This window comes from Cervus elaphus, chromosome 23, assembly GCF_910594005.1.
Source record: "Cervus elaphus chromosome 23, mCerEla1.1, whole genome shotgun sequence".
In the NCBI taxonomy this organism is placed as follows: domain Eukaryota; kingdom Metazoa; phylum Chordata; class Mammalia; order Artiodactyla; family Cervidae; genus Cervus; species Cervus elaphus.
Genome location: NC_057837.1, coordinates 63,464,696 through 63,484,892, shown reverse-complemented (window position 1 = coordinate 63,484,892; position 20,197 = coordinate 63,464,696). Strand labels below are relative to the sequence as shown.

Sequence of the window (20,197 nt, the reverse complement as noted above, 5' to 3'; positions counted from 1 at the left end):
CCCAGAAGCCATGCCCTTCCTCCAGTGTCAGTTTCTGACCTTAGCAGTTATTTTATTCCCGTCCACTTACTACTTCTAAGTACAGAAAACACTAGGGTATTCGCATGTGTTATAGCATTATTTAGTGGAATGAATCCAAGGCAAGCTTCCTTGGTGTGAGGTTCCACTGCCCAGGCGATTAGGAGGTGGAGCATCTTTATGTTCATAGACCATCTGGTTTTCCACAAAGCCAGAGGGAGCCCAAACTTTCCTCAGGGCCTAGAGGGAAGTTTTATGATGGAGAATTTTAAGGCAAACAAGAGGGAGTGGTCGGGGAACTAAATGCAGGGAGGAGGGCCAGGTCCCCAAACCATTTCCAAACTCTTGCCCTGGAGCCAGACCTCCTATAGTCGTGTAATAGAAACCTGACCTCTCCTCTGGGGTAATTGGTTAATCAGACCATCTTCCCCTGCTACTCTTTTTGAACAAACTCAAGATAGAAGGACAAGGGAACCTTAGATTTGAATCCAAGTCTCAGTAGCCTCTGAGAACAAAAAGAAGACAATGGTGGTCACATCGCACTTCCTTTCAAGCCCTGAATCTCTGAGATAATTACTGACCAGTGTCTGTGATCACCGCCTCCCGGTCCACAGCGACTGCCCAGAGGATCAGGTGTGCTTGAAGATTTGGGGGAAAGTATTTAAAAGGATTATTTCTATATTAAGACAAACAGATTATGAAGTGCAAAGTTCCTATGATCTTCCATTAAAACAGATTTTGAAGACATTTTGCTGAGCCCTTATAAACTACACCTCTAGGCTCCCAAGGGTATACTCCCCTGGGAGTGTACTGTGAAGGAAATTTCACCGGAAAATTTAGAAAAGCGTTTTTGTTGGATGGACACACTCACACTGGAGATGGAGGTTACTGCTGGGGAAGGGAGCAGGACAAGGAGGGGGAGAGCTGAGGTCTGCTTTATAGTTTAAATCTTTAAACCTCTGTCAGTGTTAGTCGTCTTAGTCGTGCTCTTTGTGACCCCATGGGCTGTAGCCCGCCAGGCTCCTTTGAAGATGGAATTCTCCAGGCAAGAATACTGGAGTGGGTTGCCATTCCCTTCTCCCAGGAGATCTTCCCCACCTAGGGATCCAACCCAAGTCTCCTGCATTGCAGGGGGAGTTTTTACCATCTGAGCCACCAGGGAAGCCCTTTTCCACTGTAACAAGAAACAAAAGACAAAAACAAACCCTAACACAAAATAAATACACGTAGTTTCTGGAGGGAAAAACCCCAGAGTGCTGGGGTTGGCCTACGGCTTGGCTTCATTGAGTGGTGAACGCACCACCTCAACCCGCCCCCATTGCACCCCATTCCACGCCTTAAGGGAAGGCGGATGCTTACTCAGGGTGAACACATGGGTGAACCAGACCATTTAGGATTTCTGGGGAAGGCAGTATGGAAACAGCAGAGCTGCTGGAGTCAGAGGCCTGTGCTCCGTCCATGAGATCTCAGGCAAGAACCCAACTTCCTCATCGTTAAGACGCTGTACCACCCCGTCCGCAGCGAACTACAAAGGTGATATGAGCCACACCTGGCACTCAACAAATTTCACTCTCCTTTCCCTAGTGAAGTGCAGTCAGAAAAAAATCTTTCAAAACACGGCTAGGGATGAGGAATGATAAAAGGGATGGGAGGGACGAGAGGCCCAGAAGCCAGGACACCAGTTATAAACCGTGTCCAGCTCAGCAAGCGTGGCCACAGGTGCTGAAGGAGCACAGAGCACCCCCAGGCTGCAGGCGGCGCAGGCTCAGCCTCCGGACCACGTGATCACACAGGAAGCGAGACCTTTTCAACCCAGTGTTTAAAGACACACAGCCAGCCGGGTAAGCATTCTGGTTATTTTTAGTTAAAGAAAAACAGCCTTTTCCAAGGGCGACAAAGTCAGAAGGAAACAGGGTGTGGGCTTCTCACAAGCTCTTGCTCCAAAATCTGGACGTGATTTTCCTCCTGGAAAATCAGGGGCAGCTGGCCAGGAATGACGTTGGTGGGGTGGGAGGGGCTGCAGCCCACCCGGGTCACAGACTGGTCTGGGAGGGCTCGAACGTGCCTTCCACGTGCCCGTCAGTGGACATGATTTAACGCTATTATTCTTGAGGGGCATTAAATTAAGGAATGACGCAGGGAGCCAAGAAAGCGGCTTATTCAGTTGGATTCTGAATCACAATCAGGAAATAGTCTTTATCTGCAAGAGAGGAAACAAGAAAAAAAAGAATCACTAACTGTAAAATGGGAGAAAAACACACCACAAAGCCAGTAAATCATTCAATCACCAACTGTAAAACGCTGGTGGGGTGGAGAGGGATAAAAGGCATCAATGCTCAGGCTGACTTCCCATGGCTGGGGAAACAAGATGAACCCGCATGTTTCCTGTACAGGCTTCTGCACATACGCTATAGGGAAGCAGGCTCCTAACCCTACCCAGCAGTGGTGCTCGGCAGAGCATCCTCATTTCTCATCTTCCCAGTACCAACAGGGAGGTAGGGTTATCGAGTTTTTTGGGTTGGGAAACTCGGGTTCAGAGTTTAAATGAACTGCCTGTATTGGTTCTCCGACTACAGACTGTTGGAATAACCTGCAGGGCTGTTTAAAACAATACAGATGGCCCCACCCAGAGGACTTGGACTCACTGGGTGTGGGGTGGAGCCTAAAAATTTGCATTTTAAGAAGCTCCAGGTGATGCTGACGCTGCAGGTTCTGGGAGAACCACTTGTTTAAGGTGGCCAGGATAGTTAGTATCCAAGATGGAATTCTAACCTCAACCCTGCTAGTCTTGGGTTAATGTCAATTCTGTCACAAGTTCAGTTGCTGACCTTCCAGAACCTTCTGGACTAGAAAATTTCAAAGGCACCAGGTCAAAGGGGGCCAAAGCACCTGAGTTCCAACTCTGGGGATCAAGCCAGTCAGAAGGAATGTCCGTTATGAAATCATAGCAAGTCCAAGTCCTCTGGGGTGAGCCTGACTGCCTCTCATCTTACAGAAGAGGAAATGGGAAAAGCAGGGTGTTTAAACTTTGCCCACTTAATAATCACACTCAAACATTTACCAAGGCTTTCCCATGCTGGCTCTGGGTTGATCCCTTCTCAAACAGCATCTCAGTGAATCCTCAACTCTATGAGGCAGGGACCAGTGTTTTCTTATTTTTACTAATGAGAACACTAAGGCTCAGAGAATTAAATGACTTGGCCAAGCCAAGGCTAATATGCCAGGTAGGAGAGCTGAGTTTGACTCAGGTGCTGGGCGCCTCTGGGCTGCCTCTTGCTGAACACATGATAAACCTTGGCCATGTCTGCTTTGTGTCTATTCAGATTCAAGCCTAAACCTTGCTTCTTCCCTTGACGATGGACATCTCAGAAGGAGCAGCTATTATATGACCAAGTCTCATGGCTAAGCAATCTGTGTAAGTGAAAAATCACTAATAAAAATAGAAATAACAAGCTACAGGCAAAACTAATGAAAAGATACTATTAGCAATAACCATGTCTTTTCTTCCAAACAACCAGGCTCCACATTCAATAACAGCACTCCAGTGCTTTGTGGGAAATAGTGTGTTAAGGCTTGATTGCCCTGTGTTAACTCAGGTGTTCCAAGCAGACATTCTTAGAAGCCTTAAGCCAAGAAATGCTGTCCAGGGAGAGTCTGGCAATTTGGAGACATCATCTGTCCTTGTTTCACACTGCGAGCTCCCAGGGGGACACGAGGTCTGCTCCGATCTGGAGGGTTGGCAGCCTAACTTTTAGGGGAGTGGAGGTTTGTCTGTAACCATGCCGCATGAAGTCTTGAGAGGGATTTGAGTTTAAATCTGATCTCAAGCTTTTCTGCCGACCTCGTGCCAATATATTCAACCAGATGAGGCACCTCCAGATATGCCAGATGAGGACCGTCCCCTTACCAGACATTTTACAGAGATGGAAACAGGTTCGCTGGTGCTCTGTAATTTGCTTAAGGTCGGACTCATAAGATGTGAAGCTGGAAAACAGCTGGGGTGCGCGCTACAGTCTATTTTCTGACAGAATCAGAGACCTCATCATTGGTTGGTTGGCCTGAGACCCATTAGACAATGATTACGTTGATAAACTATGTATGTCTTTGGAATAAATGACTCTGAAGTTATTCTGTTTTCAATTGTGACCGACTTGCTCTGTCCCCAGCCCTCTAGGGAGTGTCCCCAGGAAACCGAGTGACCCTGTGACTGGCTCTATGGGTCTCTCCTTCACATCCTTCCAAGCAGCTCCACTGGGCCCAGACAGGCCTGGGAACAGGAGCAGTGCTGCTCTGCTGCAAGGAGGGGCTGACCCCTCTCAAATTACCTCAGAATTCTGCAGCCAGCCAACCGCCTGTGTCGCAAGCCCAGGGCCAGTCACTATCCCAGCCTTGCCCCTGCCTGCCTTCGTCCAGGCCCCCAATCACAATCCTATTACTGACTGCCTTGAAAAAACCTCCGCTCACTAAGTCCAGAGGGCTGAGTTTGGCGTCTGAGGCCCCTTCTAAATTGGACCACACACATCGCCTCCCCTCCTTCCTACTCACATCCCGCTGCTCTAGACAGGCTGCACTGCAGCCACCTCCATCCCGCCGGGCACACTCACCTCAGGGCTCAGCCACAAAGGGGACGGTGAGAGAGGATAACTGCAAACAGTGCTGGAGGATCTGTCCACCACACCAGGCCGTGCATGTGAGTGAAGTGGGGCAGGGCAGGTGGCCCTGCTGACCCCTCCTGTGGGCCCAGTGCTTAGGGGCGCCTCCCAGGGTGAGCATCTCGTCACCCTGAGAATAGATGCTAAGACTGGTACTGTGTGTACCACACAGTCCCCAAGTACTTCATGTGGAAACAAAGCAATCCCTTCCCGTGATGGAGGAAAGACTGTCTGCATGGGGACCAGAGAAACAGGACTGTATTTAAGAAGTGGGCAAATTAATATTTTTTGTTTTTTTTTTTAGGATAAAATGAGTGCATGGTGGTTTTGCCTTACAATTTGGTTTAGAATCACTGAACTCTTTTTTCTTCAGGCACAGCTTTTCCAACTCCACCACCCCCAATCCCACCCCACTTGCTTCCTCTTAACTTGTGCCCTCAGAGTCAGCTCAAATGTTCCCCCCTCTGGGAAGCCTTTGCTGACTGCCACAAGCAGGCCTAATCACACCCTCCTCCATGTTCCAAGTGCTCCTTGAATTCCCCCAAATCATGACTGAGCAATTCACACACACACACACACACACGTCGATGTCTATCTCCCCCATGACACCATAATTCCCTACTACGGCCCAGAACCCAGGACAGGGTCTGCCTAGAGTCACTGTGAATGAGGACTCGCTGGGGATGCCAGCTGGCACAGGCCAGGCAATGAGACACTCAAATCTGTACCTTCTGCTCTTCAGGCCTTTCTCTGGAACCCATGGGCACGCCCATTCCCAAAGCCTTCCCGACAGCTACAGGGCACGCACAGTGAGGGTCTGCTCTCAAGTGGGGGTGGGGAAGACCCCTTACCTGGTGCAACCATAATTTCATTTTTCTTGGAGCGAATTCGAAGGAAGGTGAGGTCATTCTGGGGGTCAATTTCGCGCACGGTGCTCCGGGCCTTCAAGATGAAGTTGTGCATGAGGTTGGCGTACTGTGTGGTGGTGGGATTGTCCATGGTACTCTTGATGGGAATGCCTGAGGGGAGAGCAGAGACTGAGCAGAAGCCTGGGAGTGCCTTTCTGCCCTGCTCCCAGCCCCACACCCAGAATTCCAGAGCCTAGACTGGCAGTTAACAGTCATCACCCACTGTTCACTGAGGACTTGACAGCCAAGTGCTGAGCACTTGAAGGATGTTAGCTCCAGTCCCCAGAACTGCTCTAAGGATGGCGTCACCATCTTTACTTGTCAACCAGGCAACCAAACTCTGAGCAATGAGGTGGCCTGCTGAGGTCTCACAGCAGATAAACACAAGCAGTGGGGCCAGGATTGAAATGAAGGCCTGCTGGCTTCACTGCTGGGCTTCCTTCACAGGGCCACATACTGACTGGTTTCCAGCAACAGAAGGATAGACTATCACTCATAACACTGAGAATACGAACAAAGAGAATAGTTCCTACAAATCTGTAAATGCTGAGAAGTACAAGAAGGAAGGGTCAGATAGATGGTTCTGTGCCAAGACAGAACCATCACTAGTGTTTTGCTCTAGTTCCTAACAAGGAAGGCTTAGGGCTCAGGCATAAACACACTGTCTACACACGTGACTGTGCCCCCAAGTTAAATAAAGCCTGTTTCTCTGTCTGCACACACCCTTGTAAACAGCGTTGCTACTGCTTTCAAAGAGCCCACAAGTGGCCTATTCCAGGGTTAATCATTCCCCTATTGCTGGGGACTCAGGCTGCATTTTTACTTAATCACCTCGTAGTGAACAACATCCTGCGCCAAGCCTTTTCTGTTTTGAGGACTGCTTCCTTGCGATGAACTATTAAACGGCCCCCCTTCACTGGACGGTGCCTGTTGTCATGGAGGTGAGGAATGGGGCTTAGCTTGAGACACCTCAGGCCACGACTAGGTCATCAGGTGCCTATGAATCCCTGTAACACATCAGCTAGAGGCTCCGTCGATGAGGCCCCGAGTGCTCAGTCCACAGGCTCTTGGGACAGGTGTGGCCCAAGTCGCTCCCCACACATCAGTGGCTGGATTTCAGCTCTAGGACCCCGCCTTCTGGCCTATAACTGACCAGCCAAAGGATCAGCCAAAGACAGTCACCTGCAGACCTACCCATGGGTGGCAAGAAGCTGACCAAACCTTGTCTTATTATGGCGTAGTGAGTGTGGGCAGAAGTGGGCATGGGAGCAAGAGAGGCAGTGAGTCAGAGGCTGCTCTGAGCCAAGTGGAGTTATGAGGATAGGTTGCAGTGATCACTTGACTCTAAAGGAGAAGATGACCAGGTCACCAGGGCAGATGTTGTATCCTGGGTGGCAACCAGGTACCCACCAGGGCCCCAAGAGGCCTCATTCAGTGGTGGAACCTTCCTCGAAACAGCAGTATAAGCAGCTGGGGAGATGACCAGTAGGAACTCTGAAATCAAGGACCTGGGCTTCTCCTCTGGCTCTGCCACTTCCTGGCTACGCGGCCTAACACAAGTGATCTAACCTAAGCCTCCATTTCTTCATCTGTAAAATAATGCCTGTGCTTCACCGTGCTGCTGGGAGGATTAAATGTGTCTTAATTCATCTGAGAATATTGAGCAAAAGCATGCACAGAGTAAGTGTTGATTTATTATTGACATAACCCATGTTATAAACCCCACCCCCAGGTAACCTGAGGGGCCAATCTTGAGGCCTGGCAAAGTCTGGGGGTGCAGGGGTGGGTGGGGTCAAACCTCTTGACTTTCTTTTTGTACTCCATCAGGCCACCTTCTCTCAGGTCCCTCTGCCTGGAACTTTCTTTCCCTTCCCTACTCTCCCCTGACTCCCACTGTCCCTCATGCCTCCCTCTACCCCTGGACATGGTCAGCACCCCCGTTCTACAGTCCCAGCACCATGCCACTGTCCTGCAAGGCAGTTACTCAAGTCTGAGATCATGCCTGCACGGGAGTGATCGTGACGCCCGTCCCCAGCAGACTGGATGCTCCCGAAGGGTCAGAGGCAGATCTGATGTGCTCACCAGTGTCTTTAGGGAGACTGCATCAAATATTTATGGCTGTTGTTAAAAAATGAGTAGACACAGGTGTGCTTTTAGTGGTTCAAATATACTGTCAAGAGTGTGATCACATGTCTACCAAGTGAGAAGGTGTGTAAGGGAGAAAAGAAATGAACGTCTTGTTGGCTCACTGTAAGAATGAAAGAAAACATGGAGCTGGCAGGGTGGGGACGGAGGGCAGGGACCAACATTGGGGATAATTTCAAACAAGCACAAGAGAGAATTCCAGATTCACAGGATGCCAGAGCTGGGGAACACCTCAAAGACAGCCGAGTGAGTAGGCGGCCTACTGCAGGCCGTGGCCTCCACAAACGGGGGCTGAGCGCCTGCAGTGGTGGCTGGTCACCTCAAAGCCATGATTTCGAATCTGGGGGTCAGATCTGTCAGGTTGTATAGCCAGGTCTGCCCACCAACCCTCCCCCTGCCCCCCATCAATCAACAATTAAAACACATTAATAAAACTTAACAGGTATTTATTGAGAACCAACTTTGTGTCAGCATTACTGCGGGTACTGGGGATACAGAAATGATCACAAGAGATAAAGCTCTGCTCTCAGGGACTTACACATTTTAGACTTTTATTTTGCCCTTTGTGGGTAGCAGCAGATGGCAGGAGGTCTGGAGGGTACAAACAGGATGTTCCTTACATTCCATTCTTGGTTAAGTCTGCTTAAAGGTACATTTTTATTATGAAACATCATTTAAATCTGGCCAAGGGTGAGACATCACCAGGCAGTGGCAGGTGGTTGGTAAGTGATTGGGACAACAGCATGTCCTCATTTCAGGGGTGGGGAGCAATCCCTCCAGGCTGAGCTGGTCAGGGAGGACATCCTGCTGGAAGAGGCAGCTGAACTGAATCACGGAGGTGGAAAGCCCCAGAGGAGTATCAGAGATCCCTAATATAATCACCCTGACTGAGCACCTCTAATGCAAGCCTTCAGAGGGGCTAAGGGCCCCCCAGAGCAGTGAGTTCTGACCACCTCCATCTGTGGCTGGGTGATCTGGGGCGGGTCAACCTGACTGCTCTCAGTTTCCATTCTGTCATCTGAAAAATGGGCAAATATCCCTGCTTTGCAGAAATGTGTGACATGTAAATGAGAATCTCAAGTGGGAGATCTATGAATGGACCACAAATTAAAAAACACACGGAATTTCCTGGTGGTCCAGTGGTTAGGACGCTGTACTTCCACTGCAGAGAGCACAGGTTTGATCCCTGGTCAGGGAACTAAGATCCTGCATGCTATGTGGCTCGGCCATCAAATAAACAAACAGGCAAATAAATAGATGGATAAATAAATAAACACAAACACAAGAATTTTTGATATTCATGTGGCATTTACTATACATCAGGCACTGTTCTAAAAGCTTCCCTTAGAAAAAGATAGTGTGACTGTCCACATTTTACAGATGAGGAAATAAACTGAGAGGTTAAGTGACTTGTCTAAGATCACATAGTTGATAAGAAAGTAGAGTCAGGATTCACACCCAGGCAGTCTGGTTCCACATTCCATATTCTTAGCTACTGTGCCATACTGCCACATTAGTATACAAAAAGTAAGTGCTCATCAGTTTAAAAAAGGTAAGAAGTTGGGGCTATATTTTCCTAATGAAAAAGCTCAACTTTGGGGGCAGTTTTAACACAACAATGAAGGCTTGTGGTCTGGAATACTGGTGGAAGTCTAGGGGGTCCCAGCTGGGGAGTCAGCCCCTGAGGCTGTTTCTCCCCAGCTGGGGTCAAAAATGTCTATTTACAGAAGAGTCTCATACCAAGTCTTCTGGGCCTTGGAGCAAGGAGCTCCTTGGAGCAAGGACCAAGGAGGCGGCTTGAGGTAGCTAAGTTCTGAAGAGGGGAAGGGAAAGCCCTGGCCACCCAGCTGATTAGTGGTGGGCCTGAGATGCCTCCCACAGTGTCCTCAGGCTCCCCACCCCGCTGCCTCTTTTGAATGCAGTGACCACACGGTTTAATCAGAGCCTGACAAAGCTGGGGCGCACATTCTACCTAGCTATGGGCTGGCCAGGGTCTGCCGACTTGGAAAACAACATTCTAACTGAGGACATGCCACCTTCAATTTGTCACCCTTGGTGACTTTCATTCTGCTCTATTTAAGCAGGCACTGTTGAGAATTCTGCCGCTCCAAAATAAGGCCCAGAATGACAATGCATACACACAGAGGCTCTCAAGGAGCCTCAAACAAAGCCAAGCTGACTGAATGCATTGGGTTAGAGAATGGGGTAGGGGGGCCCAGTTGGGTGACCCTGGACATGGCCTGGGACTCAGTCCAGCAGCCACTCTCTGGTCCTTCGTGGAACCCTGTGGGAGAGAGAGCACAAGTGCACTCAGCCAGATTTGGGATGAAATCTTGGCTCTATAATGGCAGGCAAATCAAATTTCTAGACTCACTTTTCTCCACTGCAAAATGGAGACAATAGAGCCGCTTCAAGGTATGACAGAAACGATCTGTCTGTGAAGCACCAGCCCGTGGCCTGGCAGAGAACAGGTGTGTGATAATATCGGTCTCCTTCTTTATCACGTCTATTGTGGTGTGAGAAAAATTAGCATCTGTACCCTTTTACAGTTGTTGAAATAATGTCCCAGAAGAGGAAAGAAAACTATAGGCCCAAAGCAGTTGACAGCAGTATTAGATAGCAAGAAGAGAAGTAGAAACAACATAAAGGGAGAATGGAGAATAAACACTGTACTGCAAGTTAAAAAGTGTGCTCATGTAAACCATAGAGCAAAATCAAAACAAAACCCCAAACAAAAACTCATGAGTAAACAGATGCAAGACAGTAACAACTATAATTATGACCAAGAGAAAAGGCACTGGACAAGGGCTGACTGAAGAAGTACGGCACGCTGAGAAGTATGACGTGTCAGGGCAGTGGGGCAGGGAGGATTTTTCCTTTTTTTAAATTTAGAATTCTAGTAATAGTGCTAGGAAACTGGAGGTGATTAAAAAAAAAAGCAAAAACAAAAGGATGAGAACTAGATTAGGTACATGAGAGCTTTAGCAAAAAGCAAGTGTTATGCTGTGTTGGGCTCTCTTCTAAAGGCCGGCCTGCACTCAGCTCATGGCTGGAAGGAGGGTGTACCTTCTGTGTTTACCACGATGATTCCCTGCACGCCCTTCTGGCTCTGGAGTCGCTTCAGGGTCTCCTCCACCTCCGCCTGCCAGAGAGAATAAGACCAAGGTTAGAGCGGTCAGGAAGCCTGGATCAGCTCCCTTGTACTCCCGGCAGATGAATCACACTTCCCAACAAACACCTAGGCACGTGGCACCACCTCCTTCAAGGTCGCCGGGACTACCTAGGACAGCCCTGAGGCCAGCACCAGCATCTAAACCATCACATTCCCAGTGTGGGGTGGGGCTGCCCCCTCTGCCCACCAGGGGCTCTCTGCCCCTCACCTAGTAGGGAGCAGAACTCAAATACCATTCCCAGGAGTATAGGCATATCCATGACTCAGCTAGGGGACAAACCAGAGGAAACTAATGATTTTAAAAATTCCAAATGGAGGTGTCTAACAGGAAGGAGATACACTGTCATTTGTGGCCCAAAGACCACATTCCAAAAGAAGCAAAATGATCCCATGAGGATGGACTCAGTGACTAATAAGCTGGCACCTGGGACAGTGTGACACAGCACACAGCCAGAGGAAAGGCAGAGGAAGGGGCTCATGAACCCTGCATCGTCAGGAGCGGGTCTGGGTGGGCTACTCTGGCACATGTGATTTGTAAACAGAGTGGACAATCAGACTGTGAGTCCTCACCTCGCCAGGCAAGGCCTTCTCTGTTATTACTCCCATCTCTTCTACCCTTCCCTCCACTCTCCACCTGCATGTCCGTATCTCCCTGCCTCCACAGCTTTTTACCAAACAAGGCCTCTTCGCTGAAATACAACAAATTCTTCAGGATCGTCTTAGATATCACATCCTCCATGAAGCCTTTACGGATTCCAACTCAGTGGCCTTTGGCCATTTCCAATGGACTCCCTGAACTTTTGACTGTATCTCTCTGGGAATCAGTAAGTGCTGTTTGACTTAAAGTCTCTCTAATGGTCTGCAGAGCAGGGGCTCAACGAACAGCTGTTAAACTGAACTAGGCCTAACTCCCCCTGCGGATGGAAACTGGTCTTCAAATGCGTTTGTTCTCAGGAGGTCCCTTCTAGACCCATCCAGAATCTAGTCAGAAGCTCCTCAGAGGCTGAGGGTCAGACTCTTGGACACAGAGGCTCTGTTCACCAAAAGAGAGTGGTACCCCGCCCTCACAGGCTGATGAGGTGGCCCAGAGGAGGAGCTTCTCAACAGAGGATGGAGACAGCACAAAGAAAGATTGTTTTTCTAGTAGGCCCAAGCCTCACAATCCAGTCACTGCCACCCACTCTCCACTGATGTGTGAATACTCTCAAATGCTGGAGGGAAGGGCAAACAAGTTCCTCCCACAAAATGGCAAACAGCCTGATGCCTCTGTAATCTGGAGCCTTGGTAAAAGGACATGGCTAGCTACGTGGACTGAAAGTACAATGCAGTAGGTTATGCATGGATGAGATCTTAATTCATTCATCAGACTTTCACTGAGCTCTGACCACACACTATTCTGGAGAGGAGCAATAAAGTATTATATGATAGTGGTCAATACTACATAGCACTCAACCAGACCTGGTAACCCTCTTGGAAATTCATCCTAAGGAAACGATCCAAGAGAATTAAAAGGAGAGTACGGCAAAATGTTTGCTGCAGTGACATCTTCAATAACAAAAAGCAGGAAGAGCCAAAACTGCCCAATATTTAGGGAAATGTCAAGGGGATTATAACACATTAACAACGGTGACCAGAATATTTATAACACCTTAAAAAGAAAGTGCTTGGGAAATGGCATCCACATGAAAAGAAGAAGAGGGCTAGAAGGATCATGAACGAAATAAAAAGCCACACCGAGAGTAGGGAACTATAGATAAGGTTTTCTTTTGTTTTTTTTAAACAGCCTCTTTTACTCTATTATTTTTATTTAGAAACATTTTTAAACCCATCTCTCTGTGTATCCAAGAGATTAGAGATCTCTGACTTGGGACTATGGAGCTCTGGCAGTCTCAACATTGTAAGAATAAGAATACCCTGGTGGCTCAGATGGTAAAGAGTCTGTCTACAATGCAGGAGACCCGGGTTTGATCCCTGGGTTGGGAAGATCCCCTGGAGAAGGAAATGGCAATCCACTCCAGTACTATTGCCTGGAAAATCCCATGGACAGAGGAGCCTGGTAGGCTACAGTCCATGGGGCTGCAAAGAGTTGGACATGACTGAGTGTAGAAAGAAAGACAAAAGAATAAGTAGGATGTAGTTTAGGACAATTCAATCAACATGCAATCAAACTAGGGATGGGGAAAGCTAAAGATGCCAGAATTGAAGTCCAAAATAACCCTAGGGGTTGGAAAGTGAGGCTTAAATGAAAAAGATGAAATTTTGTAAGATGGTTCTTCATTCAATAACTGTATGGGAATCTTCTATGTGTCAGATGTTGTTTTAGGCCCAGGGATGCTGTACTGGACAAAATACAACGAAAACCCTGCTCTCATGAAGCTGATTTTGGGGGTGGGGTGGGGGGAGGGAATCAGACATTAAGCAAAAGCATAAATAAAATACAAAAGTCAGATTCAGTAGGGATGAGGGATCTGGAAAGCAAGGGGCTGATGGCAATTTTAAACAAGGTGGTCAGAGAAGGCCTCGCTGAGGTGATAGTTGAATAGAGATCTGAAAGGAAACAAAGGAGCTAACCAGGTGGATTTCTAGGGAGAGTGTTCCAGAAAAAATGCAAAGGGGCCAGTATGGCTGAGGACAGTGATTGGCAGGCAGCCAGATGAGACGGAGGCAGGATCAGACTAGATTTCAGAGGTATCATAGACCAGAGTGATGACTTTGGTTTTTAAAGGCAGGAGGGTGTGAGGAGCCACTAGCAGGTTTCGAGGTGAGCAATGACAAGATCTTTTTCATAAGGATGCCCTGGCTGCTGTGTGGAGAATGGACTGCAGGGGGCAAGCACAGCCTGCCTGAGCCCGGCCTGGCCTGGTGAGTGCTGCTCCTTCTGAAAGCAGGCAACCTCCTCTCCCTCACTCACCACTAGATGTAACTAACTCCCAAGTCTCTGGACTCCGCTCATGAGCCTCTGTGGGAGGCCTGCTCTGGACACCTGACCATCTTCTAGGTACCCAAGGCACCCTGACTCCACAGCACTTATCAGCAATGAGTATAACTGTCTGTTCTGCTTATCTCCTCCTCCAGACCCAAGGTAACCTGGGAGCAGGAACCCAGACTTTGTAATCCCAGTACCTGGTACAGTATAGGCTCAATAGATACTTAAGGACCAAATAAAAACCATTTCCACAACTGTGTCTTACAAAAATCAACCTTTTAAAGTACAGTACCCTGGGCTTATAGTACCCAACACGATGAGTGGGGGTTTAGATGATCCTTAATTTAATGAGAACCAACCACTGAGATCTAGCTGCTTAAAAGGTAAACATGCTTACCAAGAAAGGCAGGACCCACAAGTATACTCAGTATCTGCTATAGGTCAGATACTAGGATGAATGTCTTCAGACACGTCTCATCTGAACCTTCCATGGTTAGCATGAGCTCCATTTTACAAGGAGGAAACCAAGGTTCAGAAAGGAGAAGCGTTTTGCCCAAGGACACACAGCAGGTCAAGAGAAGGGTTGAATACACCACTGACCACAAATGAAGATGTCCCCATCCTCACGAGTTCAGATTTTGGTATAAGAGACTTTCAAAGACAAGTGGCAATATTCTTTCAGGGTACAGGGTACAGGTGGGCGGCGTGGGCAGGGGGATGCTTCTTGGATGAGTGTGGGCAGGAACACCCAAGGATGTAATCCTTAAGACAAGAACTAAATGATGAGAAAGAAAACTACTCCAGGAAGCAGCATGAAAGCTAACACAGTGAAATGGGAAGGAGTTTGGCATGTTCGAGGAACAGAGAGAATCAGTAATGGAAGGTTTTTGATTCTCTGCTAATCTGACAGGCAAAACCCAAATAAGAGAAAGTCAACCTTTCTTTAATTTTTAAGAATTATCAGCGAGGGGACCTCCCTGATGGTCCAGTGGTTAAGAATCTGCCTTGCAAGGCAGAGGATGTGGGTTTGATCCTCAGTCAGGAAACTAAGATCCCACATGCCATGGAACCATGACTATTGTGCCCCCTGGCCTCAATTAGAGAATCTGTGCCCTGCAACGAAGTTCCCACATGCCAAACTAAGACCCAACACAGCCAAATAAATAAACATATGTTTAAAAAAAAAAAAGAATTATCAGTGAGGCTGTCAGAAAAAAAACAAAAACAAAACTTATCAGTGAAGTTAAGCTGGAATTTGACTGTTGGCATCTCTCCTTTTTCAAGTCTTTTGCTTTTTCTACTAATTTTATTGATTTTAAAAAACTCTTTAAGTTAGAAATTTTAGACTTCTGCCCATCATATAAATTACACTCTCCCACTTTTCTAATTTAAGTTTACAGTGTTTTTCAATAATCAGAGGTTCCGAATTTTTATGTAATCAAATTTAATAAAAACTTTTTCCTGGAAGACTAGAGAATAGCTTCTCCAACCACAGCTAGTAGGGTGGGGTTAGGCCTGGGGGAGTGGAGGTCATAAGGTCTACAGGAGACAGTAGGCACCTGCCTTTACGAGAAACTGCTTAAAACAATTGTCAGGTTCAGCCCTGAAGGAGCCAAGAAAGAAAACAAATGATGCCACAAAGACAGGAGCATCATCACAGCAACATCAGCAGATGCAAGAGGAGTCCTAACCAGGCATCCAAGTCATTCCACCTCTGCCTCTAAAGTCTGTTATCCCTGCAGCGCTAGCTGACTGGTACCAGATATATCTAAGTGGATATGTAACCCCTTGGGTTCGGCTCACATCTCGAAATTCCTGCCCTGCTCCTAGAAAGAGCCCGGCTGGGATCCTCAGCACCCCGAGTCTTTATTTCTATTAACATGGGTGTCTGCACCAGAGAAGGGACCAGGCTCCTGGGTTCTCTAATTCCTAGGTGCATGCTGCTGACAGACCAAAAAACACTCCAAACAAATAAAAAAACAAGTAGCAGTAAAACTCCAGGATTATTCACTGGTTTGGCACGGGAGGGATAACCACTGAAGCAAATGATTCACAAAGAAACTGTGACCAACGTGACGACCAAGCATAAAAAAAGTTTTAATTTCTATTAAACAAAAACGAATTACAAGGAGGGGACAACATCTGCATCAAATATAACAGACCAAAGAGTAATTTCAAAACATCACACAGGATGATTAAGAAAAACAGCAAGTCTCTAAAAATTAAGTGGGCAAAAAGGATAAGAGGAGAAAATATACCTCAAGGAAACCACAAACACAAGAAAAATGTTCAACGTTCCCTGTAAATAAAGACATGAAAATTATAGCAATGCCGAGGTTATGTTTTTGAACGCTGGCAGTTATTACGGCAAAACTGGTACAAAGGCAATAAGACCTTTTGGGAAAGCTACAGGACTACATTATTATGAGAATCGTATGTGCTGATCCCTTTGCTTCTTTGAGAATTTCTCCTAAGGAAATAATCTAATAAATGTGAAAAAAAAAGAAAAACAAACTACACATTCAGAGACATTCATCACAGCGTTATCTCTATTGCTGAAGAACTAGACGCAACCCAAATGTATACTGGGGGAATGTTTTGGCAAATTATGATAAAAATATTTCATCGATTATTATGTAGTCACTAAAAATGATTCATTACAAAGAGAGATAGCAACAAAGTTATATGTCTTTGGGTATTAAAACAAACAAACAAAAAACTAGCAGGTACATTTTGAATGTGAATACATGAACAAAGAGGAAGGAGAATGTACAAAGATGAAAATATTTGTGTGGTGGAGTAAAACTGGATGCTAATTATAGCTGATTTTTGTATCACCAGTGTAAAGGGCAATTTGTCATTTTCTACCAAAATGTTCATGGGGTCGCAAAGAGTCGGACACAACTGAGCGACTAACACACACACACACGCCCCCCAAGATGTCAAAATGTGCACGCCAGAAGTATCACTATTACATAACACTACATAAACACGAGCATGAGTGGGGAAAAAAAAATAACAGTACTGCAGCATTGTCTGGAGTGAAAAACTGTAAACCATCTAAATGGATATAATGCAACGGGATAGGAAAACAGTCCTATAAAGAATAAAATAGATTTGTATATATCAACATGAAAAAATATCTGGTATTTTTTAGTGAACAAAGTTAAAGAATGAGATTATACATATAACCTAAAGTAAGCTTGTGTGTGTGCTTGCTCAGTCATGTCCGATTCTTTGAGACCCCATGGACTGTAAGCCCGCCAGGCTCCTCTGTCCATGGAATTGCCATTTGCTACTCCAGGGGATCCTCCCAACGCAGGAATCGAATCCTTGTCTCTTACACTGGCAGGCGGATTCTTTACCACTGTGTCACCTTAATAAGTATAAATACATAAGTTCCAATTTCATGTAATAAACATGTTATATACAAATGTGCTTATGCACTAAACAAATCTGGAAGAAGATGTATCCAACTGTCAACAGTGATCAGCAGAGGGGAGTGAGACGGGGACTACACACACTTTTCTAAGTTACATATTTCGGTAATGCTTAAATTTGTTAAAACATGCATCTAAAGTATGTTTTGCTTTTATGAATATAAATACACATGGTATAGGCTGCAGGAAGCTCTGATTCGTGTAAGAAAAAGGGGTCTCATATATATATATATATATATATATATATATATGAAAAGCTATGACAAACCTAGACAAAGCTATGATATAGCTAGAAAACCTAGACATTGCTAGAAAAGCTGACAAACCTAGACAGCATATTAAAAAGCAGAGACATTACTTTGCCAACAAAGGTCCATCTACTCAAAGCTATGGTTTTTCCAGTAGTCATGTATGGATGTGAGAGTTGGACTATAAAGAAAGCTGAGCGCCGAAAAATTGATGCTTTTGAACTGTGGTGCTGGAGAAGACTCTTGAGAGTCCCTTGGACTGCAAGGAGATCTAATCAGTCAATCCTGAAGGAAATCAGTCCTGAATATTCATTGGGAGGACTGATACTGAAGCTGAAACTCCACAATACTTTGGCCACCTAAAGCAAAGAACTGACTCATTGGAAAAGACCCTGATGCTGGGAAAGATTGAAGGCAGGAGAACGGGACGACAGAGGATGAGATGGTTGGATAGCATCACCAACTCAATGGACATGAGTTTGAGCAAGCTCCAGGAGTTGGTGATGGACAGGGAAGCCTGGTGTGCTACAGTCCATGGGGTCACAAAGAGTCGGACACGACTGAGCAACTGAACTGATATATACATATAGATATAATAAAAGAAACTAACAATGTTTGTTTCTGAAGGAGACTGAGGTTGGGGGTCACAGTTGGCTGGGAGATCTATTTTTCACTTAGATCTTTTCAGATTTTCTTTTTAACTGTGTATAAGATTTATCTGTTAAAAGTTAATTTTTCTTTTACAGTTTAAAAAGTGATGTGAAAGATTAAGTTACTTCTGCTATACTATAAACTAGCTAACTATATAAAGTACACTGCTAAACTATGTAGAGGAAAAACTGAAGAGAAAAAGACTAATAGCAGTAATATACCTAATCATACCTAATATACCTAACTCCAGATCATGGCATTGTTTCTTCTTCCTTTTCCATTTTTCTTATAGTCTTTAAATACTTATATAAGATTTTTAAAAACCATTCACAGGCTTTAGATGTGGGAACGGTTTTAAACCTGATTTAACCTTGAAAAGGTCTTCTCAAGTTATTTTAAAGTTGGGAGGATTAAAAACACAAGGAAACAAACCTGTAAAGTCGTAAAGAACCCACAGTTCCAGCCAGCAGGGCAGGAACCCCAAGGGTGGATCCCGCTCGTTTCTGACTCATGCATCATGTCCCAGCGGCTCGAAAGAATGACGGGGACACAAAGACAGCAATCAAGCTTCTAGGGTTCAAATCCACCTCCGCCATTTGCTGGGGGCAAGACACTGAGCTTCACTGGGTTTTAGATTCCAAGTATGTAAAACGGGGATAATGGGTGTACCTACTTATCTACGTAGGTACACCTACATGTAGATATGTAGGCATGGGGAGGCGTTTAGCAGAGCCAGATACGAATTAAGCTTCCTGTAAATGTAATCATTATAGTTATAGTCGCGCAACAAGGTCCAGGATGCTAGGATGCAAGGGTTTGTGGGCAGGTCTACCCACCTCCGTCCGCCCCTAGCCGAGGCCTAAACAACTGCTTCCGGTCAAGGGACTGCCGGATCCGGTGGCCCCGCCTCAGTTCCCTCTGAGTCGGGAGGCCCGCGCCGCCCCAGTTCCGCCCTCCAGACAGCTCGGGCCCGACCCCGCCCAGCCCCGCGGATGCCCAGCCAGGCGCTCAGAGCCGTCCCCGGAGGATAGAAGGCCAGGCTCATGGTGGTGGAAAGTCGTGCTCGGCCACCTCCCGGCCGCCTGCCACAAGCTCCCGGCGGACACTCACCATCTCGGACCGATCCGGTAGCTCCGTGTCGCCAGCCCTCAGCCCAGTCTTGCAGCCTTTCTGCGCCTGCGCACAACTCCCTGTCAAGGCGGACAGCCTCGGTAGCCTATCAGAAACCAGCGTAGGACGGCGGGGCGGGCGGGTAGGCGGACCTTAGTCAGCTCCCTCAGGGCTCGAGGGGAATTTGCCTTGTGCAGTCAGAAAGTGAACGGCAAGAGAGCAAAGGAGCACTTCAGCTCTGGAAAATTCCTAACTCCCATTGTGCCGAAAAGATGCTGGTTCGCGTTGTTGGAAGAGGCTTTCAACCCTCAACCGAAGTCTTGAGCTGGCTCTGGGTGGAGGGTGATGAGCGACTCTGAAGGCGAGGACTGGGTGCTGAGGCCTTTGCTCTCAGGTTGAGGCAAAAACAAGGCGCGAAGCCCAAATGCTTTAAAAACGCGAGAAAACCTGGAGTTCGGGCTGGAGCCAAGCGTCCTTGGGGGTCGCCAGAGCGACTCACTTGGGAATATTCCATGCAGGCTCTGAGAAGTGGTCAAGGCTAGTCTGGCAGTCTGCATACTTTGAATCCCTGTGTTCCCTTGGAGAAGCCACTTCACATTTCTGTGCTCCCTCACCTTCTAGACCCCTGTGTTGTTCAGTCTTCCACAAAACTGTGTTCTCTAGCAGGAAATGATTTACTAATTAGTGAACCTCGTGCCAACAGCCTGGGCTGACACCCTCCCTTACTCCAGTAGACTCAATTTAGTTTCTTCTAGTCACTGGAGTTTGCTGGATTACAACACAGATGATCTAGTTCCCAAATTTCTTTCCACCGTAGCCTCAGTTGGGAGGACTTCTCTTTCCATGGGCGTCCGCAGGTTAACAGGGCTGAACAGTGACTTTACAATGAGTAAACCTGGCAAACACCATGTTAACCAGAGGGTCCAG

At 46.8% G+C, this 20,197-nt stretch overlaps 1 protein-coding gene and 1 non-coding gene across 2 annotated transcripts; one reads left to right on the top strand and one right to left on the bottom strand.

The window, feature by feature from the left end:
* Positions 1 to 1,860: 1,860 nt before the first annotated feature.
* On the bottom strand, positions 1,861 to 19,403 carry DYNLRB1 (dynein light chain roadblock-type 1). Its single transcript, XM_043884924.1, has 4 exons — positions 19,271 to 19,403; positions 10,790 to 10,865; positions 5,522 to 5,689; positions 1,861 to 2,218 (listed from the first exon to the last, which is right to left on the bottom strand). Exons 1-4 carry the CDS (start codon positions 19,271 to 19,273, stop codon positions 2,175 to 2,177), a joined length of 291 nt encoding a protein of 96 aa, XP_043740859.1. The 5' UTR covers positions 19,274 to 19,403; the 3' UTR covers positions 1,861 to 2,174.
* On the top strand, positions 8,849 to 8,921 carry TRNAG-UCC. The gene has a single exon. It is a non-coding gene; the product is annotated as a tRNA-Gly (tRNA).
* Positions 19,404 to 20,197: the final 794 nt, after the last annotated feature.

Bases quoted from the DNA above. Each gene is read 5' to 3' on its own strand.
- DYNLRB1 (XM_043884924.1), bottom strand. The intron at 5,690-10,789 runs GTACACCCTCCT...CTCTCCCCTCAG, and splicing joins CATCGTGGTAAACACAGAAG to GCATTCCCATCAAGAGTACC. The intron at 2,219-5,521 runs GTAAGGGGTCTT...CCTCTCTTGCAG, and splicing joins TGAAATTATGGTTGCACCAG to ATAAAGACTATTTCCTGATT.